Raw genomic sequence first — 26,213 nt, forward strand, 5'->3', positions numbered from 1 at the left:
CAATGTTATAAATTGTTCATATGTGAGAATATTACCCTTGTTGTCGAAAATATCAAGAACAAAGTCAATATTTCTCTCATGCCAGCTGGGGTAGAACAATGACTTATTCCTTACAGTTATGTCTGAATTATTCCACAAAAGAGCTTTATGAGGGGAAAAAAATTGTGCAGGAAACAAATTGACTTGTTGTAGATAAAAGGCTCTGTGATGACGTATTGCACATAAAAATTACTTTTGCGGTTACATTTCTATGTACCGAATAAAAAATACAATTTAAATGTGTTTCCATTGCATTTTATTCTACTGATGGTTTTCTCACAAAAACAATTGTGTTATATAGGAAGTGTGCTCACTCTGGTATTGTTGGCATGTGCGCTATAGCCAACAGCTCGCTGATACAGTGCGGGTATATTTACGTGTATAGATTATTATGGACAAAAGAGCGAGATTATTTTTATTATTCAAAAGGCAGTCAAGCATCGATGATCATGTCACCAGAATAAGACACTTGATATTTATTGGAAAGCAGCATAAAGCTCATCACCTTGCACTTTTACCCCCCTGTGAAGTTCATCATCACTAATTTCATCTGTAGCCTAAAAAACTGCAAGCTTTCCTGACGAGTCGTAGTGGCAGGATCACACAACATGTCATCACGTGACTCCAAATTCACTTCGATTTAATGGTTATCATATCAATATTTGCGTATAAAAGCGCTTCCACCACCATTTCTCGCATAATACATTTTACCAACGTATTTTGTTTTGTCGACATCACAAGGTAGGATTAAAATGAAGAAAAACGGATTTTCAAAACCTGCAACAACTTTCTAGCTAGAGGGAGGGTATTTTCTTGCTCCCCACATCATAGTGTTTGCAAAATCACTGTTTTTAAAATGTTTTAACTTTTGATGATGTCGTCAGGTAGAACTTTTTCACTTTATTTTTTTTCTATAAAACTTAGAAATGCTGTTGTATCAAGTTGGCTGGATGTATTTGGGTGGTGGACCATTCTTGATACACACAGGAAACTGCTGAGCGTGAAAAACCCAGCAGATTTGCAGTTCTTGACACAAACCGGTTTGCCTGGCACATACTACCATAACCCCTTTGAAAGGCACTTAAATCTTTCATCTTGCCCATTCACCCTCTGAATTGCACACATACACAATCCATGTTTCAATTGTCTCAAGGCTTAAATATCCTTCTTTAATTAACCTGTCTCCTCCCCTTCAACTACTCTGATTGAAGTGGTTTTAACAAGTGACATCAATAAGGGCTCATAGCTTTCATAGATTCACTGGTCAGTCTATCATGGAAAGAGCAGTATGCTCAGTGTATGTGAACAATAAGCAGTCATAATAAATGCATGCATTGTTTATGATACAGTTATAATAAACAATTCTTACAAATGTACCTTGTTTATATCCTATCCTAGTTCACAGGGATGGGTGAAGGGATGGATGCTGAATAGTAAGGTTCCTGGGAATGCTTTTTCCCCATACATACACTCCCCTATGTAATTATTTAGTGAAGCTTTACATTTTGCTGAATTGTCTCTATACTCAGGATTTTGGATTGTTCAAATGTTTTATATGAGGCACCAATACAGTATGTCACCTTTTATTTGAGGGTATTATTATTAATATTATTTACTGTGTAGAAATGAAAACATTTTATGTATCTAGTTCCACCATTTGAAAATTGTCATAAGTATTTTTGACAAATTCACTTATAGTGTATTACATTTAGTCAAAGTTACAGAGGTGTAAATTTCATACCCCCCCCCCCCCCCCCCCCCACCCAAAATGCTATCCTCCCTTGTTATTGGTAATGATGCAAGGTTAACATGTTTTGGGAACATGATCTTTGTGCATCTGTAACTTTCTCACTCATCACTATTCATGATTCATTCATGATTATCCGTAATGAATGTAGAAGTGTTCAGAAACATATTCTATTTTAATTTACAATAAAAGTGACTCCAAAACGGCACAATACATTATTTACCATTCATTTCTATTGGGCACATCATAATCCAAAACACAACCAAAACAAAATGCAAATGCATCCAACAAGTTTGTAGAGTCACAAGCTTGATTTAGTCATTGTGTGCTAGGAATATGGGACCAAGTACTAAACTTTTGACTAAATTGAACTAAGGGAATTGTCCAAATACTTATGACACCTTCAAATGGGGGGGACCAGATACATAAAGTGCTTGAGTTTATAAACGGTAAAACAGATATGTATGAAAATACCCTCAAATAAAAGGTGTCATTCTGTACTGTCACCTCATATAAAACATTTTATCTCAAATTCAAAATGCTGGAGTATAGAACCAATTTAAAATATTTAACTTCACTACTAAATAATTATGTATGGAAGCGTATCTATTGAACAGTATATCTACTGATGTTGAGGCAATGACACATTCAAACATTAGGGGTCACTGTTGTTTTTCAATGGCACTTTTAATAAAACAGACATTTTATCCTCACAACAGCAATGTCTGGACAGAGAGGGGAGGGGGACTAGGTGAAGGTTCCCGCTGCTGCTAGGCTGGTTGCTCCTGATAAGTATGAGGCAATTGGATGTAGCAAATTGGGAAGTGCTATTGGACACAGTATTGGGAAGACAAGGGAAGTACTGAACTGTCTCTCCGTCTTCTCTGGGCTGGCATCAATTTATTTTCTACCTTCTCATAAATAATAACACAGCGCAGAGAACCCTGACCACAAACGTATGCTCCCCTCCCCTTCTTTATATTTACATGTAAATTAATACATTCATTTAATTCACAAAGTAACAAAGCTAATTCATCTGTGTTTTTAGCAGAAATCACACTCTTCAACCCCAGATGGCTGTCATCCTCATCTTCCCTACCCTCCGTTTATCCTCCCATACAGTCCATCAGCTCTACTCGTAACACTTGACTCATCACACTCACAAACAAACCCCCCCCCCCATACCCTGTGTTCCCACTTCCCTATATTTATTAGTATTTACAGAAGCAGCAATCTAATCTTCCCATCACAAAATCTTGAAAAACACCCCTTTCCATTTACCTCCCTCCCACTTTAGAGAAAGACCCTCCCCATAGAGAAAAACCCACACTGTGGCACCCCATTCGTACTCCCCCCACTTTCTGGACACTGCCCGCATCGTACCCATGCCAAGTTTCAACAATGAACACAGAAAATGTGGACATAGACAAGATTTCAGTAGCGACTATCTTCTTCTTCTGCTGCTCGAGTTTGGATTGGTTGGTGCTGACTTGTGTCAGGGTTGTCATAAGAAAGTCTCAGTGACAGGGGTGTTATGAACAGTGAGAGGGCAGTCTTCCAGGGTCTCTGAGGCAGCAGTTGGCCATGGGGCAGTTTGGGGGGGCTGGGATGGGGGATTCTTGTTTTAGAGTCAGAGGTGGCGTGGGCTGGGGTGGCCGTTGTGGTAGAGCTTCTGCTTGATGTGGACCATGTTGCCACTGGAGTCCTCCAGCTGTCTGAGCTGGGCTCGTCGACGTAGATCTCGAAGGTTGCAGAATGAGGGGAGCCATGACCAAGAAGGGGTGTCTGGTGGACAAGAGGAGAGAGGGAGGTTGTTATAGGAGGGTAGAAACTAGAGAAGAAAGATAAATGATTAGAACATTTATCTCATTGTGGGGTTAATAAGAGAATGGTAGTGCATTTGGTTAGGTATATTAGATGCCCAATACTGTATGTCCAAAACATCCTTGATGCTCCCACCAACCTAATTGTTGGTAGTACAATACATCAATCCTACATACTCATGTGTTGCCCATGTAACTGGTGTAAAATAGCTAGCTAGTTAGCAATGCACACTAGTAGCGTTTCAATTGGTGTTGTCGCTCGCTCTGAGACCTTGAAGGAGTTGTTTCCCTTGCACTAGCTCTTTTGTGGAGAGCTAGGTAACAATGCCTTGAGCGTTATGGTTGTCGATGTGTGCAGAGGGTCCCTGGTTCAAGCCCAAAATGGGACGGTTGCAATACTGTTACACCCACACATTCATATGCCAAATATAAAATGTTACATTACTATTCTGCCCTACCAAGCAATAAGGCAGTAGCTGCTCATTTGGTCTAAAAGGAGTTAATGTCATTTTTGCTACATTAAATACATGCTTAATCATGTGGACAAGTATCCTGCCTCTGTTGTGTTGTGTTTTGGAGAAAATAGGGGTCATGTTAGCAGTAACTGCATAAGGTTACTGTGAAACCAAGGTAAATAAAAACAATTTTTCTCAGTTCCATGCTATGAGCAGTTACTCCTTTTTTGCCTGGTATGGCAGTATTACCCATGTGGTATGTACACTATATATACAAGTATGTGGACACCCCTTCAAATAATGGATTTGGCTATTTCAGCTACACCCGTTGCTGACTGGTGTATAAAATTGAGGACACAGCCATGCAATCTCCATAGACAAACACTGTCAGTAGAACGGCCTTACAGAAGAGCTCAGTGACTTTCAACGTGGCACCATGTTAGAATGCCAACTTTCCAACAGGTCATTTCGTCAAATTTCTGCCCTGCTAGAGCTGCCCCAGTCAACTGTAAGTGTATAGGAAATCACATTGCAAACTATCACCCTTAAGGAAATCATGAATGTTTCGGATATATTGGAATTAGTGGATATATGGAGGCTTAAATACCCTGAACCAGTGAGATATACATGGCGGAAGCTTTATCAAGCTAGTCATCTTGATTACTTTCTTATGTCATTCTCTCTGGCACCAAAAGTTTAAGAAATGTTGATGGGGACAGAATGCAGTCGGATCATAATTGGCATATACAGAATTTCCACATGGATGGAATATGGGAAAAAATGCACCAAATTAATTTTCAATCTTCAACATAGAAATGCTAACACTTTTTTTTATTGAAACCTGTTACAAATGATGGAGTCACGCATGATTCACTGAATTATATTTTGAAAGCGGAAGTAAAGTACTTTAAGAATATGTTTTTGGCCTCCCGGGTGGCACAGTGGTTAAGGGCGCTGTACTGCAGCGCCAGCTGTGCCACCACAGACTCTGTGTTCGCGCCCAGGCTCTGCCGTTACCTGGGAGGGCCGTGGGGTGATGCACAATTGGCATAGCGTCATCCAGGTTAGGGAGGGTTTGGCAGGTAGGGATATCCTTGTCTCATCGTGCATCAGCAACTCCTTTGGCGGGCCGGGCGCAGTGCACGCTAACCAAGGTTGCCAGGTGCACGGTGTTTCCTCTGACACATTGGTGCGGCTGGCTTCCGGGTTGGATGCGCGCTGTGTTAAGAAGTAGTGTGGCTTGGTTGGGTTGTGTATCGGAGGACGCATAACCTTTGTCTCTCCCAAGCCCGTACGGGAGTTGTAGCGATAGTAGCTAACAACAATGAAAAAGGGGGTTAAACATTTTTAAAGACTATGTTTTCGTTTCAGTCTCCTCCACCTCCATCTCCACTAACTTTCCTATTAATAATATAAAATTAACATCTGTACAAAAAGACTCACGTGAAGGCCAAATTGCAGCCTTTAAGTCCAGGAAAACTCCAGGGCTGGGTGGCAAGTAAAGTACTTTACTTCCTCTTTCATACCAGGGGTAGTATACCAAAAAAAATGTATCATACTTTAACCACTCCTATATAAATAATAGATTATCAGACACGCAACAAGAAGGTCTGATTTCATTATTAAAATAGGATCCAAGTGTTATATATAAAGATCCAGCCCATAAAAAAATTGGAGGCCTCTTACACTTCAGTGTTGTGATGCAAAAATGATAGCTAAATGCTTGGCACATAGAATTAAAAGGGTATTGTCAGATATTCTTCATCCTAATCTGACAGGTTTTTTACATGGACGATATATTGGAGATAATGTAAGACAAGTACTGGAAACAATAGAATACTATTACATATCGGGGAAACCAGGCCTGGTTTTCATAGCTGAATTTGAAAAGGCTTTTGATAAAGTACGACTGGATAAATGTATAGAATATTTCAATTTTGGAGAATCTCTTGTAAAATGGGCTAAAGTTATGTTTAAAATAGTAAATAATGAGTACATATCAGAAAGTTTTAAACTGTCAAGAGGAATAAAACAAGGTTGTCCACTATCGGCATATCTATTTAATATTATTATGTTAAAATGAGATGCAACAATAGTATTAGGGGTTAGAAACCCATGGATTAAAAACAAAAGTGTCATTGTACGCTGATGATTCATGTTTTCTTTTAAAACCACAATTAGAATCCCTCCACAGCCTCATAAAGGATCTAAATACTTTTGCTAACCTCTCTGGATTAAAAACAAATTATGATAAGTGTACTACAGTCGGAAGTTTACATACACTTAGGTTGTAGTCATTAAAACTTGTTTTTTAACCACTCCACAAATGTATCGCTGACAACCTATAGTTATGCAAGTCGTTTAGGATCTCTACTTTGTGCATGACACAGGTAATTTTCCCAACAATTGTTTACAGGCAGATTATTTCACTTATAATTCATTGTATCACAATTCTAGTGGGTCAGAAGTTTACATACACTAAGTTATACTGTGCCTTAAAACAGCTTGGTAAATTCCAGAAAATTATGCCATGGCTTTCATAGCTTCTGATAGGCTAATTGACATAATTTCAGTCAATTGGAGGTATACCTGTGGATGTATTTCAAGTCCTACCTTCAAACTCAGTGCCTCTTTGCTTGACATCATGGGAAAATCAAAAGAAATCAGCCAAGACCTCAGGACAAATTGTAGACCTCCACAAGTCTGGTTCATCCTTGGGAGTAATTTACAAACACCTGAAGGTGCCACATTTATCTGTACAAACAATAGTAGGCACGTATAAACACCATGGGACCACGCAGCCCTCATATCGCTCAGGAAGGAGACATGTTCTGTCTCCTAGAGATGAACGTACTTTGGGGCGAAAAGTGCAAATCAATCTCAGAGCAACAGCAAAGGACCTTGGAAAGATGCTGGAGGAAACAGGTACAAATGTATCTATATCCACAGTAAAAACGAGTCCTATGTCGACATAACCTGAAAGGCTGCTCAGCACGGAAGAAGCCACTGCTCCAAAGCCGCCATAAAAAAGCCAGACTATGGTTTGCAACTGCACATGGGGACAAAGATCGTAGTTTTTGGAGAAATGTCCTCTGGTCTGATGAAACAAAAATAGAACTGTTTGGCCATAATGACCATCGTTATGTTTGGAGGAAAAAGGGGAAGGCTTGCAAGCCGAAGAACACCATCCCAACCGTGAAGCACAGGGGTGGCAGCATCATGTTGTGGGGGTGCTTTGCTGCAGGAGGGACTGGTGCACTTCACAAAATAGATGGCATCATGAGGAAAGACAATTATGTGGAGATATTGAAGCAACATTTAAAGACACCAGTTAAAGCTTGGTCGCAAATGGGTCTTCCAAATGGACATTGACCCCAAGCATACTCCCAAAGTTGTGGCAAAATGGCTTAAGGACAACAAAGTCAAGGTATTGGAGTGGCCATAACAAAGCCCTGACCTCAATCCTATATAAAATTTGTGGGCAGAACTGAAAAAGCATGTGTGAGCAAGGAGGCCTACAAACCTGACTCAGTTACACCAGCTCTGTCAGGAGGAATGGGCCAAAATTCACCCAACTTATTGTGGGAAGGTTGTGGAAGGCTACCCAAAACGTGTGACCAAAGTTAAACAATTTAAAGGCAATGCTACCAAATACTAATTGAGTGTATGTAAACTTCTGACCCACTGGGAATGTGATGAAAGAAATAAAAGCTGAAATCAATAATTCTCTCTACTATTATTCTGACAGTTCACATTCTTAAAATAAAGTGTGGATCCTAACTGACCTAAGACAGGGAATTTTTACTCTGATTAAATGTCAGGAATTGTGAAAAACTGAGTTTAAATGTATTTGGCTAAAGTGTATGTAAACTTCCGATGATCCAGACTTGTGGAGGTCTACAATTTCTGTCTGTAAAGAACTATTGGAAAAATTACTTGTGTCATGCACAAAGTAGATGTCCTAACTGACTTGACAAAACTATAGTTTGTTACCAAGAAATTTGTGGAGTGGTTGAAAACTAGTTTTAATGACTTCAGCCTAAGTGTATGTAAACTTCCGACTTCAACTGTATGTATATATGTGTATATGTATGAATGTTTATGTGTATATACAGTATATACAGTATATATATTACATTGATGGAAGCAACAGTCTATCCCCAATATTAAAGCTGATCCACCCCCTAACAAAATGAGAGAGAAAAACGAAAGAAAAAAAGCTGTAAATACTGTTATTGTTAAGTGGAAACGTCTAGAAGCAAGAACAACTCACAGAATGGTCTGAAGCACGTAGCGCACGTAACACTCACTACCGAGTTACACATTTCCTCTGGAAGCAACGTCAGCACAAGAACTGTTCGTCAGGAGCTTCATGGAATAGATTTCCATGGCCGAGCAGCCTCACACAAGCCAAATATCACCATGCGCAATGCCAAGCGTTGGCTGGAGTGAAGTAAAGCTCGCCGCCATTGGACACAGTGGAAAAGGGTTCTTTGGAGTGATGAATCAAGCTTCACCATCTGGCAGTCCGACAGACAAATCTGAGTTTGGCAGATGCCAGGAGAACGTTACCTGCCCCAATTCATAGTGCCAACTGTGAAGTTTGGTAGAGGAGGAATAATGGTCTGGGGCTGTTTTTCATGGTTCGGGCTAGGCCCCTTAGTTCTAGTGAAGGGAAATCTAAACGCTACAGCATATAATGACATTCTGTACGATTCTGGGCTTCCAACTTTGTGGCAACAGTTTGGGGTAGACCCTTTGTTGTGGAAGAACTTGACTGGCCTGCACAGAGCCCTGACCTCAACCACATCAACCACACCACATTAATGCATATGATTTTGGAATGAGACGTTCGACGAGTAGGTGTCAACATACTTTTGGTCATGTTTGTGTATGTTTCAGTTTCTATATCCTGATATGCATGATTAAATAGCATTTTTTTTAAAAATGATTTAGGATTTCTTTCACCAAGTATATGAGTGTGAGGTAGAATTTGTAGAAATGGAAGTGCCGGAATTTGTCTCTGTCAGGCTTAGTTGGCAAGGTGAGTCCCGCTGAGACGGCAGAGAAAGAAGACGGAAATCCCAAGGCAGCACACCCACTAGCACATGGCCCTGCTAGAGGCAGGGGAGAGGGGGGAGTACGGGGAGGCAGGTGGTGGGAAGTGGGGGTCGCTGGCCGGGAGGGAGGAGTGAGTTATTTATAGCTGTGAATGGGTATGCAATCCACAAGGACAGTTCAGAAGGGTATCCAAAGGAAAAGAGAGAACAATACAGGTTCTTCTCATCTGAATAAAAGGATGGAGAGATGGAGATGGAGTCAGGGGAAAAATGTAAATGGTAATATAATGCGGAAAATAGGGTGGGGGTAGAAATGTTAAGGTCTTTTTACGGAGGGAGGGAAGGGGGGGTCATTGTTATCCAAATCATAATTTTCCTCTTTTGTTATCATATTTTCTTTCCTTATTGTGCTAAATAAAATGTCTTTCCACTGATGGTTTCATCACTGATGGTGCCAAAGAATATGAATCAGTTATTCAGGAGAAATAGACAGTAAGGTCACCAAAAGGATTCCTTTTAAAGAAAATGGATATAAGGAGATTCAATAACTGAATAGAGAGCAGGAGACGCAGGGTCTACAGATGGAATTAGAAAAAGCTAAAGGAATCAATGTGCACCTCAATGCAGTCTGTGTCAGTGTGGTGTGCATGTTCCTTCCTCACCCGCCATTCCAGCTGCTCTCACTCTATTTATAGCTCCCTAGGAGAGAGCAATGGTGTGTGTGTGTGTGTGTGTGTGTGTGTGTGTGTGTGTGTGTGTGTGTGTGTGTGTGTGTGTGTGTGTGTGTGTGTGTGTGTGTGTGTGTGTGTGTGTGTGTGTGTGTGTGTGTGTGTGTGTACCTTCCCGCTTCATCAGCCTCACTTTCACTCCCCATCTCAGGGAGGCTAAACAAGTCTGACCCACAATCAATGTCACAGCCAAACACACCAGTGAAGGGGCATTCCCTCCATTCACAAGGATTCCAGCACAAGAAAAGCCTTGAGCCACCCCTCTACCTCGAGGGAAACATTTGAATGTAAAATCTGGGTGTATTTTTTTTATGTGGATGTCATGCACTGAATAGCAGATGGGTTGATTCTGTGCTGCAAATATGAAGCAGTTTTATCTTGACTAATACTTATAGAATCACAGAATCTAAGTCTGGCAATGTTTGTATGCTTCACATCTCCAAATTCTTGTTTATCATAAATAAATAATAAGACATGCATCAAAAGAGTATGGCATCCCTACTTTTTAATGTAGTCTTTTCAAGACATTAAATAATAGGGCTATTTAGTACCCCATCTTTGTGTGGTGGTTTCATTTTAATCAGAGGTGATTAATTGGCCATCTCTTACTTTTACAGTGCCTTGCAAAAGTATTCATCCCCCTTGGTTTTCTTCCTATTTTTGTTCCATTACAACCTGTAATTTAAATGTATTTTTATTTGGATTTCATGTATTGGACATAAACAAAATAGTCCAAATTAGTGAAATGAAATTTAAAAAATAACTTGATTCAAAGAATTCCGACCACCAAAATTAAACGGACCAGGCAAGGAGAGCATTCATCAGAGAGGCAACAAAGATAACCCTGAAGGAGCTGCAAAGCTCCACAGCGGAGATTGGAGAATATGTCCATAGGACCACTTTAAGCACTCCACAGAGCTGGGCTTTATGGAAGAGTGGCCAGAAAAAAAGCCATTGCTTAAGGAAAAAAATAAGCAAACCCATTTGGTGTTCACCAAAAGCCATGTGGGAGACTCCCCAAACATATGGAAGAAGGTACTCTGGTTAGATGAGACTAAATTTGAGCTTTTTGGCCATCAAGGAAAATTCCTGGCGCAAACCCAACACTTCTCATCACCCAGAGAACACCATCCCCACAGTGAAGCATGGTGGTGGCAGCATCAAGATGTGGGTATGTTTTTCATCTGCAGGGACTGCGAAACTGGTCAGAATTGAAGGAACCTGAGGGAAACCTGTTTGTCTTCAAGAGATTTGAGACTGGGACGGAGGTTCACCTTCCAGCAGGACAATGACCCTACGCATACTGCTAAAGCAACACTCGAGTGGTTTAAGGGGAAACATTTAAATGTCTTGGAAGGGCCTAGTTAAAGCCCAGACCTCAATCCAATTGAGAATCTGTGGTGTGACTTAAAGACTGCTGTACCCCAGCGGAACCCATCCAACTTGAAGGAGCTGGAGCAGTTTTGCCTTGAAGAATGGGCAAAAATCCCAGTGGCTAGATGTGCAAGCATATAGAGCCATACCCCAAGAGACTTGCAGCTGTAATTGCTGCAAAAGCTGTTTCTAAAAAATATAGACTTTCGGGGGAGGGGGGGGGTGAATAATTATGCACGCTCAAGTTTTCTGTTTTTTTTTGTCTTGTTCCTTGTTTGTTTCACAATAAAAAAATATTTTGCATCTTCAAGGTGGTAGACATGTTGGGTAAATTTTAATTCCAGGTTGTAAGCCAACCCAATAGGAAAAATGTCAAGGGGGTGAATACTTTTGCAAGCCACTGTATACTCACTAGACATTATGCCCCTCTATTGTCTGACCGTAACAGCAATTGAAATATCCAGGTCACATCACCTCCTTCAGCAATGTCTTATATCTAAAGGATCCAGGCCAGCTACAAAATATAGACCTGTTTTGACATTGAGAGCTGCACAAGATAATATGTAGCTGAAGCAATTGGATTATTCCAACACATTATAAGAACACTCCATTGGGCAAACGTTGGTTGAATCCACAATGTTTCCTTGTCATTTCAACCAAAAATGACGACGTTCAATCAATGTGGAAAACTGATTGGATTTGGAAAAAGTCATCAACGTAAGAGAATTTAGTCTTTTTTTCACTGAACTTTTAACCTAAATCCAATGACATGGTGAAAAAATGTTTTCACCTTAGTTGACAACTCAACCAAATGTAAATCAAAACTAGACGTTGAGCTGAGTCTAGCAAGCAGACTAGACTAACATTGGTAAGAATTTAGACAGTTAATAATTGTATGTCTTCCTGGTGTACAGACACATGTGCTACGGGTAAGGAATCTTTGTTTCAGTGAATCAGTATGTACTGAACATATGACATCTGAGGGCAGCAATATTTCCACAGCATAATTAACATTACAGTTTCACTATGCCTACTTTACACACATAACTATCCCCCCTCAACGGACACAAAGTAATCTTTTTCCAAATTCCTTCTCCCAGTTATACAGTATTAATTACCTGTATAATGTCTTAATTCTAATTCATGACCATAACACACTGTACGTACAGTACTGTACAGCAAATATCCTGTGAGACAATACATTTAGTCTGGAATATACTTTTCCCCTATGAATGCTTCTTTGAGTAAACAACTGAGCCCTTATGTCCTCAAGTTCTGTAAAGTTTCCCATAACCATCACTTATAGCCAGGTGTGTTGCGCCCAACCAAGAAAGCCTGGTTTCAATTGGTTTCAATGAATGTTACAGTGGTCAGAAGCAGCCTGTATGTCAATTCTGGGCATTTGCACACCCACGTTACATCCCCAAGAAAATATGTAGAAGAAACACTGATCAATATGGCAGTCGAAATATTAACACATACACCACTTCACTCAACATCTCTCTTCGCAGACGTGGGAATCAACCAAACAATACTTCTGTCATCAGAAATGTTTTTCTCATTCTGCTGCACATTTTGTCAACCTTGTTGACGTTCCAGTCAGTCCATATAGACCAAGTCTCTGGTTGACTCACCATAGTAGCGACTGGCTCTCCATGCCCTGACAGCACAGTGCAGCACTCCGTCCAGCCACAGCAGGAGCCAGCTGATACAGAATCCCAGCAGCAGCCCCAGCATCAGGTCCATCTCCTGCTTGGTCACGCTGTCACTCACAAAGTAGTTCTCCGACGAGTCCACCAGAGAATGGTCCCCATTGTACGGGATCACGTAGTGGACATGATGCCTGGAAGAGACAAAGCTGGAGGTTAGAAAGTGTTAGTGGTGGAGGGAAGAACAAGGAAAAGAGGGGATAGGGCAAGGGAGGACAAATTAGGGGGTGTAGGTGATGAAATTGAATTCTTAACACTGATTTGGTACAAATGGGAGAATGCAAAGGCATGGAATACATGCTGAATTTACACAGTACAGTGCTGGTGAATAATAATTTCCAGAAAGGTGTGTAGCCTGTCTTCTGTAAATGATTACCATTACTTTTGTCACAGAGTGTTATCCAAGCCTAACATAACGATCTACCTAACGTGCCCCTCAAAGGTACAGTGCCTTGCGAAAGTATTCGGCCCCCTTGAACTTTGCGACCTTTTGCCACATTTCAGGCTTCAAACATAAAGATATAAAACTGTATTTTTTTGTGAAGAATCAACAACAAGTGGGACACAATCATGAAGTGGAACGACATTTATTGGATATTTCAAACTTTTTTAACAAATCAAAAACTGAAAAATTGGGCGTGCAAAATTATTCAGCCCCTTTACTTTCAGTGCAGCAAACTCTCTCCAGAAGTTCAGTGAGGATCTCTGAATGATCCAATGTTGACCTAAATGACTAATGATGATAAATACAATCCACCTGTGTGTAATCAAGTCTCCGTATAAATGCACCTGCACTGTGATAGTCTCAGAGGTCCGTTAAAAGCGCAGAGAGCATCATGAAGAACAAGGAACACACCAGGCAGGTCTGAGATACTGTTGTGAAGAAGTTTAAAGCCGGATTTGGATACAAAAAGATTTCCCAAGCTTTAAACATCCCAAGGAGCACTGTGCAAGCGATAATATTGAAATGGAAGGAGTATCAGACCACTGCAAATCTACCAAGACCTGGCCGTCCCTCTAAACTTTCAGCTCATACAAGGAGAAGACTGATCAGAGATGCAGCCAAGAGGCCCATGGTCACTCTGGATGAACTGCAGAGATCTACAGCTGAGGTGGGAGACTCTGTCCATAGGACAACAATCAGTTGTATATTGCACAAATCTGGCCTTTATGGAAGAGTGGCAAGAAGAAAGCCATTTCTTAAAGATATCCATAAAAAGTGTCGTTTAAAGTTTGCCACAAGCCACCTGGGAGACACACCAAACATGTGGAAGAAGGTGCTCTGGTCAGATGAAACCAAAATTGAACTTTTTAGCAACAATGCAAAACGTTATGTTTGGCGTAAAAGCAACACAGCTGAACACACCATGCCCACTGTCAAACATGGTGGTGGCAGCATCATGGTTTGGGCCTGCTTTTCTTCAGCAGGGACAGGGAAGATGGTTAAAATTGATGGGAAGATGGATGGAGCCAAATACAGGACCATTCTGGAAGAAAACCTGATGGAGTCTGCAAAAGACCTGAGACTGGGGCGGAGATTTGTCTTCCAACAAGACAATGATCCAAAACATAAAGCAAAATCTACAATGGAATGGTTCAAAAATAAACATATCCAGGTGTTAGAATGGCCAAGTCAAAGTTCAGACCTGAATCCAATCGAGAATCTGTGGAAAGAACTGAAAACTGCTGTTCACAAATGCTCTCCATCCAACCTCACTGAGCTCGAGCTGTTTTGCAAGGAGGAATGGGAAAAAATGTCAGTCTCTCGATGTGCAAAACTGATAGAGACATACCCCAAGCGACTTACAGCCGTAATCGCAGCAAAAGGTGGTGCTACAAAGTATTAACTTAAGGGGGCTGAATAATTTTGCACGCCCAATTTTTCAGTTTTTGATTTGTTAAAAAAGTGTGAAATATCCAATAAATGTCGTTCCACTTCATGATTGTGTCCCACTTGTTGTTGATTCTTCACCAAAAAATACAGTTTTATATCTTTATGTTTGAAGCCTGAAATGTGGCAAAAGGTCGCAAAGTTCAAAGGGGCCGAATACTTTCGCAAGGCACTGTACATCTCATAAAATGACAACCTGAGGTTTACAAGCAGTAAAGGAATGACAGTGGATGTGGCCTCAGCCTGACTAGGTGTGCATCATCGCCAGGATGATGCCTCAACACCACATGCACTAAAAGTAGGCTTTCAAGATTAGGTGGCCTCTCATCTGACTGTCTATTCCATGAAATGTTTATACTGAGAGGATAAACATCTTAGGTAAAATTAGTAACTCTTATTGAAGAGCATTTTCAGGTCACTAAAAGACGAAGTGGCTGTGTGCCAAATGGCACCTTTTTCCCTACATAGTGCACTACTTTTGACCAGAGCCTGGAAGCAGACACTGTGTCACTCGCTTTCAATTGGCTTAATTAAAGGCAATGACAACCAGTGTTGTATGCAATTGTTGGGATCTAGTTTAGGACTATATGTACTGTATTTCCCCAGGAACAGGAAGGTAACAAGTATGAAAATATATAATTCATTCAAAGCTAGGAATATTGTGAGATTTGCACATTGAATATTGTGGTTCAGAGGTTTTATCAATATTTAAAAATTACTTAAAATATACCACAAGAAAATGCTGCTATGATAGACAGCGATAATGTTCACTGAAAAAAATATTAACGCAACATGCAATAATTTCAACGATTTTACTGATTTACAGTTCATATAAGAAAATCAGTCAATTTAAATTAATTAATTAGGCCCTAATCTATGGATTTCACATGACTGGGCAGGGGCGCAGCCATGCCTGGGAGGGCATAGGCCCACCCACTTGGGAGCCAGGCCCACCCACTGGGGAGCCAGGCCCAGCCAATCAGAATTAATTTTTCCCCAAAAGGGCTTAATTACAGACAGAAATACTCCTTAATTTCATCATCTGTCCTGGTGGCTGGTCTCAGACAATCCCGCAGGTGAAGAAGCCAGATGTGGAGGTCCTGGGCTGGCGTGGTTACACGTGGTCTGTGGTTGTGAGGCCAGGTGGAAGTACTGCCAAATTCTCTAAAACAACGTTGGAGGTGGCTTATGGTAGAGAAATTAACATTCAATTCTCTGTGAACAGCTCTGGTAGACAATCTTGCAGTCAGCATGCCAATTGCACACTCCCTCAAAACTTGAGCCATCTGTGGCATTGTGTTGTGTGACAAAACTGCACATTTTAGAGTGGCCTTTTATTGTCCCCATCACAAAGTGCACCTGTGTAATGATCATGCTGTTTAATCAGTTTCTTGACATGCCTATCAGGTGGATGGATTACAGGGATGTAAACTAATTTGTGCACAAATTTTGAGTAATACGTTTTTTTTTTGTGAGATCTTTTATTTCAGCACATGAAACATGGGACCAGCACTTCCATGTTGCGTTTATAATTTTGTATAATTTTTTTAAAAATGTGCCAAAAAATGTTGGTCTAAAGGCATACAGGCATAATATAGCACATTACTGAACATTAACTATGAGGAAATCTTGAAATGAGAGGGAGTGAGAGAGAGGCCCTCTCAAAAGTTTGGCCATGATCTTAGTAACACTTCATGACCCATTACTAATCTTACTAACACTTCATGACTCATTTCTCAGGTTGTTAGACTGTAGGCAGTCAAAACAAAGGAGCAGTATTCATACAGGGCCAATAGCAGATTTTCTTCTCTTCTGTGAATGTTAGTTAAGTGAACAATTTGTTTCAGATTCTGCACTGAACAACAATGACCCAACACGTACATAAAGCTACAATATATACAGTGCCTTGCAAAAGTATTCACCCCCTTGGCGTTTTTCCTATTTTGTTGCATTACAACCTGTAATTTAAATGTATTTTTATTTGGATTTCATGTAATGGACATACACAAAATAGTCCAAATTGGTGAAATGAAAAAAAATATCATAAACTTTGAACATCCCACGGAGAACCATTAAATCTATTATTTAAAAAATGGAAAGAATATGGCACCACAACAAACCTGCCAAGAGAGGGCCGCCCACCAAAACTCACAGCCCAGGCAAGGAGGGCATTAATCAGAGAGGCAAAAGAGACCAAAGATACTCCACAGCGGAAATTGGAGTATCTGTCCATAGGACCACTTTAAGCCGTACACTCCACAGAGCTGGGCTTTAAGGAAGAGTGGCCAGAAAAAAAGCCATTGCTTAAAGAAAAAAATAAGCAACCCCATTTGGTGTTTGCCAAAAGCCATGTGGGAGACTCCCCAAACATATGGAAGAAGGTACTCTGGTTAGATGAGACTGAATTTAAGCTTTTTAGCCATCAAGGAAAATGCTATGTCTGGCGCAAACCCAACACCTCTCATCACCCCAAGAACACAATGCCCACAGTAAAGCATGGTGGTGGCAGCATCATGCTGTGGGTACGTTTTTCATCTTCAGGGACAAGGAAACTGGTCAGAATTGAAGGAACGATGGATGGCGCTAAATACAGGGAATTCCTGAGAGAAACATGTTTCAGTCTTCAAGAGATTTGAGACTGGGACGGAGGTTCACCTTCCAGCAGGACAATGACCCTAAGCATACTGCTAAAGCAACACTTGAGTGGTTTAAGGGGAAACATTTAAATGTCTTGGAAGGGCCTAGTCAAAGCCCAGACCTCAATCCAATTGAGAATCTGTGGTGTGACTTAAAGATTGCGGAACCCATCCAACTTGTAGGAGCTGGAGTAGTTTTGCCTTGAAGAATGGGAAAAAGTCCCAGTGGCTAGATGTGCCAAGCATATAGAGACATACCCCAAGAGACTTGCAACTGTAATTGCTGCAAAAGGTGGTTCTACAAAGTATTGACTTTGGGTGGTGGTGGTGGTGGTGGTGGGGGGGGGGGGATAGTTATGCACGCTCAAGTTTTCTGTATTTTTGTCTTGTTTCTTGTTTGTTTCACAATAAAAATGTTTCGCATCTTCAAAGTGGTAGGCATGTTGTGTAAGTCAAATGATACAACATCCCCCCCAAAAAATCTATTTTGATTACAGGTTGTAAGGAAACAAAATAGGAAAAATGCCAAGGGGGGTGAATACTTTCGCAAGCCACTGTAGTTGTTCAGACTCAGGCCTAAACTTGCCTTTATCCATGGCTTAATATTCTAATGACTTACAGTACCAGTCAAAAGTTTGAACACACCTACTCATTCGAGGGTTTTTCTTTGTTTTTTCTATTTTCAAAATTGTAGAATAATAGTGAAGACATCAAAACTATGAAATAACACATGGAATCATGTAGTAACCAAAAAAGTGTTAAACAAATCAAAATATATATTTTATTCTTTCAAGTAGCCACCCTTTGCCTTGATGACAGCTTTACACACTCTTGGCATACTTGCCTAGGAACTTACTTTGTTAAGGTCATAGGACTGAAAATGAACGAATTCAACAACCCCATGTAACAAATTACAGTCATGGTTGGTTACGCTACAATTTAATCGAAAAGGCACACTGGGAAATTATTGGAGGCGTGGCTTAGTGGGGGCATTCAATTTAAGTATACCTTACTAAAATTAAATGCATGTTTTATTGTATTTCTCATAGTACTGCTCACTTCAGCTATTTAAGTTTCTTAACAACATTTATTTTAGGTGATCGTTTTCCTCAAAATATTTGAGTAGAACTTGAATTTAGAAAGATTTTGCAGTGTTGCAAGGAGTCTCTACCAGCAATTGTGAAAATGTGAGGCCCCATATAACTTTTACATGTCTAATCAAAACAGCAATATGATACCTGGCCTAATCACCATTCAACTATAGTTATTTTATGTTTCATTCCATTTTCAGCCTTCATAACATGGGTTATCAATAATAGATCACTGTATACCTATATATTATAATTCTCACAACTGATTCAATATAGGTAGGCCTAATGTCCTCTCTCCAAAAACATTTCCTCCTACAAATATGGTAATATTGCAAATGAAAAACAGCACGAGAACGATCATTGAGAGCTGTCTTCGTTTAAAATGATTCCTTAGCCCATTCCTCATAAATCATAACATACTTTATTTATGGCTCAACCACCTTCGTATGCAGTAAAAGACAAATCACTGAATATAGGCTTGAAAACACCGTCACAACCTAGGCATCACAAACATGAGGCTGTAGCCTACCATTAGACACACATATACCTCGAATAAAACCACAGTCGACATCAATTAGGCAAATTTTCAAGAGATTATGCATGGAACAGGTTGGGATGCTACTTAAAACCAACAGTTCAGCAGGAGAAATCATTCGAGAGGCCTATTGAGGGATTATGATTAGACGAGAAAAATAGCAGCCTTCTTGACTGTTAGGCTACCCTTTCATTGCAGATGCAGCACATTGTATCTATCCAAATGAATCAATGTATTATATTGTTTTTTACCTTCCACAGTTGCAATGACAGACGCGGTCTTCCCCTCGTAAATGCGGTAAGATGTAGTTGTGAAAGCGATCCAGTAGTGCGTTCATGTCCATTAAACAGGCTATCGCCTGCAAAGAACCAAAAGAGTCAACTGGGACACAATAACTATTCCCAACACAGCAGCACCATTATATGACTTGCATTAAGCTAAAGTCCATATAAGAGAAAATAGAAAAATAAATTTGGAAACCCACCTTGCAATCATTTGCGAGGGAAAACTCCCTCGCTCTTATTAAATGGTATTTAGATGATTTATTCATGATAGCCATGTAATTGTTGGCAGACTATGTGTAGCCTACTTCCTCAAGTCTATATGCAGTTAACCATAATTATTTTCAGTGTCCTTATATAAAATGTGCTCTGTAGTTGTAATATCTAGCCTATAACTACATTATTCATTATTATAGGCTAGTAAAAAAAACATATATATCATTGCTGTAGGCGTTAAACACACATGCGGGGTGCAAAAAAAGTGGATCTCTTACCATTACAACTGAAGCGCCAAGAATCATAAAAATCATGGTGGTTGTGATCATATGCATCAAAACTTCCAAACTCGCCGCTGTTCTCTAGCCTTCTCTACCCGCCGCACTGCAAACGCTGGGCTTTAGGCGCTCTGTCCGGGGAGGAGACGGTCATTGAGGCGCCCTTACTGCACCTGACTCTCCGTCCCTCCAAACTCGCCAGGTTGGAGTGCAATTAACCAGTGCACAGGGGATGAGATCGCCCAGTCTCCCTCAAGTACCCCCTTTGACACACGCACTCACGGTCTTCACAGTCTACACCCCATCCAGTGATGCGTCGATTCGATGACGCGGGCCGGGTCGTGGACTGGTCGGTGCCGCGGTTGCTGTGGCGGGAACGGCGAAAATAGGGTGCTGGTGGAGAGGGTGTCCTAGCCTGACTACAAATGCAATGATGTTCTTTTCCCGTAAGGCCAGGTACCGTTCTCATTCAAAAAATCTCAGCAAACAGGAGAAAGGGTGATCCGGTCGCCTCATGGGGATGTCCCTGGCTACTGCCCCCCCCCCCCCCCCTCCCTCCCACCACCACCACCACCTTTCGTCCAAGACAGCAGGTTATTCCCGTCTGCCTTGTCAATTAGTTACTTTATTAATTATCGATACATACGGTTCTCAATCGATGGGAGCATTTAATTAATCTATCACTCAGATTATTCATTTTTATTGCGATTGCGCGTTTTAGGCTACAGTCGTTGTCTTCTACCATGTAAATGGCTTGATAACATCGATGTCAAGCCAAATCGAGATGTAGATCAAGTCGGAACCAGACCCACCCTACCCTCAGTCCAGTAAAGATCAGGCAACGGCAGCTGCATCAACGCCCGGGACCAGACACGCATGATTATCCCATCTTGTTTTAGCTATCGCAGTCAGGAGCATCCACCACCATCTCTTTGCGAGCGTGTGTGTGTGTGTGAGTGTGTGTGTGTGTGTGTGTGTGTGTGTGTGTGTGTGTGTGTGTGTGTGTGTGTGTGTGTGTGTGTGTGTGTGTGAGAGAGAGAGAGAGAGAGAGAGAGAGAGAGAGAGAGAGAGAGAGAGAGAGAGAGAGAGAGAGAGGGGGGAGAGAGAATGACGGAAGGAAGGAAGGAAGGAAGGAAGGAAGGAAGGAAGGAAAGAAAGAAAGAAAGAAAGAGGGAGATTCTGTGCCCCCCTATTGCATTTTACTCTGTGAAACACTCAGAGACATTCAAGCAAATAATTCCAAGAATATTCGCGATGGTTTAACCTCTATACCGTTCCTCCAGAGGCGTCACTAGCTTTACTGATCACCCCCTCCCCTTCGATCTACCACGGTCTCTCTAGTCTCTACCCTCTCCATCGTTGCAGTTCATTTTCGGATTCTACGCCATTTCGCCGGGCTGAATTTCTGGCTGGCACTGTATGCTATGCTACATTATTGGACTCTACGCATATCTACTCGTATTGTATTAGCCATTCACTAGATCTATTGATGTATTAGTTGAAATCAATACGAATTGCATTTCCTAATAGCAAAGGCTGTTGTGGATGAGTGTACTTTCCCCGTTAAAAGCAAGACAGATGTCCTTAAAATAACTCTCATTCACTTCCCAGGAGCTCCATTCATTCAGACCCAACCGAAATCCACTAAATGTGTAACACAACCCGAGGACAAATGTCAAAATATTTAGGCTAAATCCCAAATGTCTTTAGCACTACTTAGCAGGCTACTTTTATAGCGTAAACGTCAAAGCAATTGAAAATCAAACACGGCTACCCATTGTTCGATTCTGGACAAAATCTCAAGGACGTCCCGTTACCTGTTAGAAGATCAACTTTATTTACACAAAGTAGAAACACTCACATTTTAGCTTCAATAGTCATAGCTGTACGTTCTTCAACGATCAAAATTAGCCATGAGGCTAGTCTCATACTGAACTTGGATAGTAGCCTGCCACTCTCCCTTTGTGTTGTGCTACTAGGCTGCTATCAGTTCAGGACCATGGAGAGCACCATTATTAACGGGTTTCTCCCAACACAGTTCGGGACCATGGACATCGATGCTGCCAATGGCTTTCTCCCCCTTTGTCTCTAACTACTATGTTCTAGTCTTTGAATATATTTACTTTGTTTATCATGTTGTTCTACTATGGCCACAAAATGAATAATAACCTATGTATTTCAAAAGAAAAACCCAATTCAAAACTTTTCCTCAATGATATGCAATGCCACCTCTAGTCTTTTGGTGGCCCTAAGCGTGATTCGGTCGGGGCTCCTGTCCTCGCGGGCAAAACGTTTCAGCACTTATTCACATTTTGCCATGGGGCAGAGAACATTTTGTACTTTTAGAGCTATTTTCCTCCAATTCTACACATTTTGCCAGGGGGTGGTGGGAAACTCTTGCAGTTTAAGGTCTAGAAAGCTGGCTAAACTATCTTACTTAGAAATCAAACAAATGTTTAGCTGACATAGGCTATTTGAGTAACTGACATAAGAGGTAACTGTTGATGCACTAACAAATTTCAAAATTTCACTTTGTGCATTTTAATTTTCGAACTCTCAGCAGTAAGTTGATATCTCGAATGAGTTTCTAATATTTTTATTTAACCTTTATTTATCTAGGCAAGTCAGTTAAGAACAAAATCTTGTTTACAATGATGACCTAGGAACAGTGGGTTAACTGCCTTGTTCAGGGGCAGAACAACAGATTTTTACCTTGGCAGCTCGGGGACTCGACTTAGAAACCTTTTAGTTTCTGGCCCAGCATTGGGGCAGGTAACTTTCTCCTGGCATCTGCCAAACCCAGATTTGTCTGTTGACTGTCAGATGGTGAAGCGTGATTCATCACTTCAGAGAAAGCGTTTCCACTGCTCCAGAGTCCAATGGCTGCAAGCTTTACACCACTCCAGCTGGCGCTTGGCATTGCGCATGGTGAGCTTAGGCTTGTGTGCGGCTGTTCGGCCATGGAAACCCATATCATGAAGCTCCCGACAAACAGTTGTCAGCAACAACTGTGTTTGAAATAGCCGAATCCACTAATATGAAGGGGTGTCCACATACTTTTGTATATATATATATATATATATATATATATATATATATATATATATATATATATATATATATATATATATATATATATATATATGTGTGTGTGTGTATATATATATATATATATATATATATATATATATATATATATATATATATATATATATATATATATATATATACACAGTGCATTCAGATAATATTCGGACCTCTTCACTTTTTCTCCATTTTGTTACGTTACAGCCTTATTCTAACATTTATTAAACACAAATTTTTTCTTATCAATCTACACACAATACTCCATAATGACCTTGCAAAAAACAGGTTTTTAAGAAATTTTTGCAAATCTATTCAAAATAAAAAAACAGAAAAAATGTACATATGTATTCAGACCCTTTGCTATGAGACGCAAAATTGAGCTCAGGTGCATCCTGTTTCAATTGATCCCCCTTGTGATGTTTCTACAATTGATTGGAGATTTGGAAAGGCACACACCGGTCTACACAAGGTCTCACAGTTGACAGTGCATGTCAGAGCAAAAAACAAGCCATGGGTTCGAAGGAAGAGCTCCAAGACAGGATTGTGTCGAGCCACAGATCTGGGGAAGAGTAGAAAAAAATGTCTGCAGCATTGAAGGTCCCCAAGAACACAGTGGCCTCATCATTCTTAAATGGAAGAAGTTTGGAACCACCGGCAAAACTGAGCAATCGGGGGAGAAGGTGACAAGAACCCACAGAAGGTGGCAATTGGTCAGGGAGGTGACCAATAACTCGATAAACACTCTGACAGAGCTCTAGAGTTACTCTGTGGAGATGGGAGAACCTTCCAGAAGGACAACCATCCCAGCAGGACTTCACCAAACAGGCCTTTATGGTAGAGTGGCCAGATGGAAGCCACTCCTCTGTAAAAGCCACATGACACCCCGCTTGGAGTTTGCCAAAGGGCACCTGAAGACTCTCATACCATGAAAAGCAAGATTCTCTGGTCTGATGAAACCAAGATTGAACTCTTTGGCCTGAATGCCAAGTGTCACATCTAGAGAAAACCTGGCACCATCCCTACGGTGAAGCATGGTGGTGGAAGCACTATGCTGTGGGGATATTTTTCAGCAGCAGGGATTGGAAGACTAGTCAGGATCAAGGCAAAGATAAAATGAGCAAAGTACAGAGAGATCCTTAATGAAAACCATCTCCGGGAACTCAGACTGGGGCGAAGGTTCACCTTCCAACAGGACAACAACCCTAAGCACACAGCCAAGACAACGCAGGAGTGGCTCGGGACAAGTCTCTAAATATCCTTGAGTGGCCCAGCAAGGGCCTTGAACCTGATCGAACATCTCTGGAGAGTCCTGAAAATAGCTGTGCAGCAACGTTCCCCATTGTTAAGGGATTTTTTATCAATAATGACTCAATTATGTATACATTTCAATCAGGACTGACTAATCAGAATACTATTATGTTACTGTATAGATGTATGAATTTTATTTTAATCCTAGTACTGAATATAATGTGTGTAATTATAATCAAGAATTAGAACAAAGACTGTCTGTTCCTTGGTAGAAACGAATGAACTTATCGTCAGACTGGCTAGAATGCGTATCTACACAGGGAGACCTTGGCCTGGTCGTAAATTATCTAAACCGGTGAGGGAACGATGAAGGAAGGCTTGTGAAGTATACTGGCATTGTATCGAGGTGGAGGAGGAACGGGACAGATTAAAACCTATGACGTCATTTTCGGTTTATAACCTGTTGTAAATTGTATCATGTTCAGTACTCTCGAGAATAAACGCTATTGCTTGATTTTTGAGACTGGTCTCTGCCCATTTTATGCAAATAAGTATCTTACAAATCCTAAGAAATGGGCTGAGTGTATTAATTGAATTGGTTAATAAACATATAGGAATTAAATTCCTCTGACACCCATCCAACCTGACAGGCCTTGAAAGGATCTGCAGAGAGGAAGGGGAGAAATTCCCCAAATACAGGTCTGCCAAGCTTGAAGTGTCATACCCAAGAAGACTCAATGCTGTAATCGCTGCCAAAGGTGCTTCAACAAAGTACTGAGTAAAGGGCCTGAAAATTTATTTAAATGTGATTTTTCATTTTACATTTTTATAAATTAGTAAAAATGTCTAAAAACCTGTTTTACTTTGTCATTATGGGGTATTGTGTGTAGATTAATGAGGGGAAAGAAACAATGTAATACATTTTAGAATAAGGCTGTAATATAACAAAATGTGGAAAAAGTCAAGAGGTCTGAATACTTTTCAAATGCACAGTTTATATATAAACTCAACAAAAAAGAAACATCCTCTCACTGTCAACTGCGTTTATTTTCAATGAACTTAACATGTGTAAATATTTGTATAAAAATAACAAGATTCAACAACTGGGACATAAACTGAACAAGTCCCACAGACATGTGACTAACATAAATTGAATAATGTGTCCCTGAACAAAGAGGGGGTCAAAATCAATAGTAACAGTTAGTTTCTGGTGTGGCCACCAGCTGCATTATGTACTGCAGTTCATCTCCTCCTCGTGGACTGCACCAGATTTGCCAGTTCTTGCTGTGAGATGTAACCCCATTCTTCCCCCAAGGCATCTCCAAGTTCCCGGACATTTCAGGGGGGAATGGCCCTAGCCCTCACTCTCCGATCCAACAGGTCCCAGACGTGCTCAATGGGATTCTTCGCTGGCCAAGGCAGAACACTGACATTCCTGTCTTGCAGGAAATCACGCACAGAACGAGCAGTATGGCTGGTGGCATTGTCATGCTGGAGGTTCATGCCAGGATGAGCCTGCAGGAAGGGTACCACATGAGGAAGGAGGATGTCTTCCCTGTAAACACACAGCGTTGAGATTGCCTGCAATGACAACAAGCTAAGTCCGATGATGCTGTGACACACCGCCCCAGATCATGAAGGACCCTCCACCTCGATCCCGCTCCAGAGTACAGGCCTCTGTGTAACGCTCATTCCTTCAACAATAAACGCAAATCCGACCATCATCCCTGGTGAGGCAAAACCACGACTCGTCAGTGAAGATAACTTTTTGTCAGTCCTGTCTGGTCCAGCAACGGTGGGTGTGTGCCCATAGGCAACGTTGTTGCCGGTGATGTCTGGTGAGGACCTGCCTTACAATAGGCCTGCAAGCCCTCAGTACAGCCTCTCTCAGCCTATTGCGGATAGTCTGAGCACTGATGAAGGGATTGTGCGTTCCTGGTGTATCTCGGGCAGTTGTTGTTGTCATTCTGTACCTGTCCCGCAGGTTTGATGTTCAGATGTACCGAACATCATGT

General features: G+C 41.0%; 1 protein-coding gene across 1 annotated transcript; it reads right to left on the reverse strand.

Annotated features, from left to right (window-relative positions):
* Positions 1 to 2,452: 2,452 nt before the first annotated feature.
* On the reverse strand, positions 2,453 to 20,857 carry tmem240a (transmembrane protein 240a). Its single transcript, XM_021566395.3, has 4 exons — positions 19,864 to 20,857; positions 19,340 to 19,446; positions 12,861 to 13,069; positions 2,453 to 3,571 (listed from the first exon to the last, which is right to left on the reverse strand). Exons 1-4 carry the CDS (start codon positions 19,918 to 19,920, stop codon positions 3,417 to 3,419), a joined length of 528 nt encoding a protein of 175 aa, XP_021422070.1. The 5' UTR covers positions 19,921 to 20,857; the 3' UTR covers positions 2,453 to 3,416.
* Between the last annotated feature and the right edge of the window lie 5,356 nt (positions 20,858 to 26,213).

Source organism: Oncorhynchus mykiss, chromosome 16, assembly GCF_057628025.1.
Source record: "Oncorhynchus mykiss isolate SJ-2025 chromosome 16, ASM5762802v1, whole genome shotgun sequence".
Lineage (NCBI taxonomy): Eukaryota > Metazoa > Chordata > Actinopteri > Salmoniformes > Salmonidae > Oncorhynchus > Oncorhynchus mykiss.

Excerpts from the sequence above, each read along its gene's own strand:
- tmem240a (XM_021566395.3), bottom strand. The coding sequence starts at position 19,920 with ATGCATATGATCACAACCACCATGATTTTTATGATTCTTGGCGCTTCA. Across the intron at positions 19,447-19,863 it reads TTGGCGCTTCAGTTGTAATG|GCGATAGCCTGTTTAATGGA; the intron begins GTAAGAGATCCA and ends GGTTCTTTGCAG. Across the intron at positions 3,572-12,860 it reads GAGAGCCAGTCGCTACTATG|ACACCCCTTCTTGGTCATGG; the intron begins GTGAGTCAACCA and ends CTTGTCCACCAG.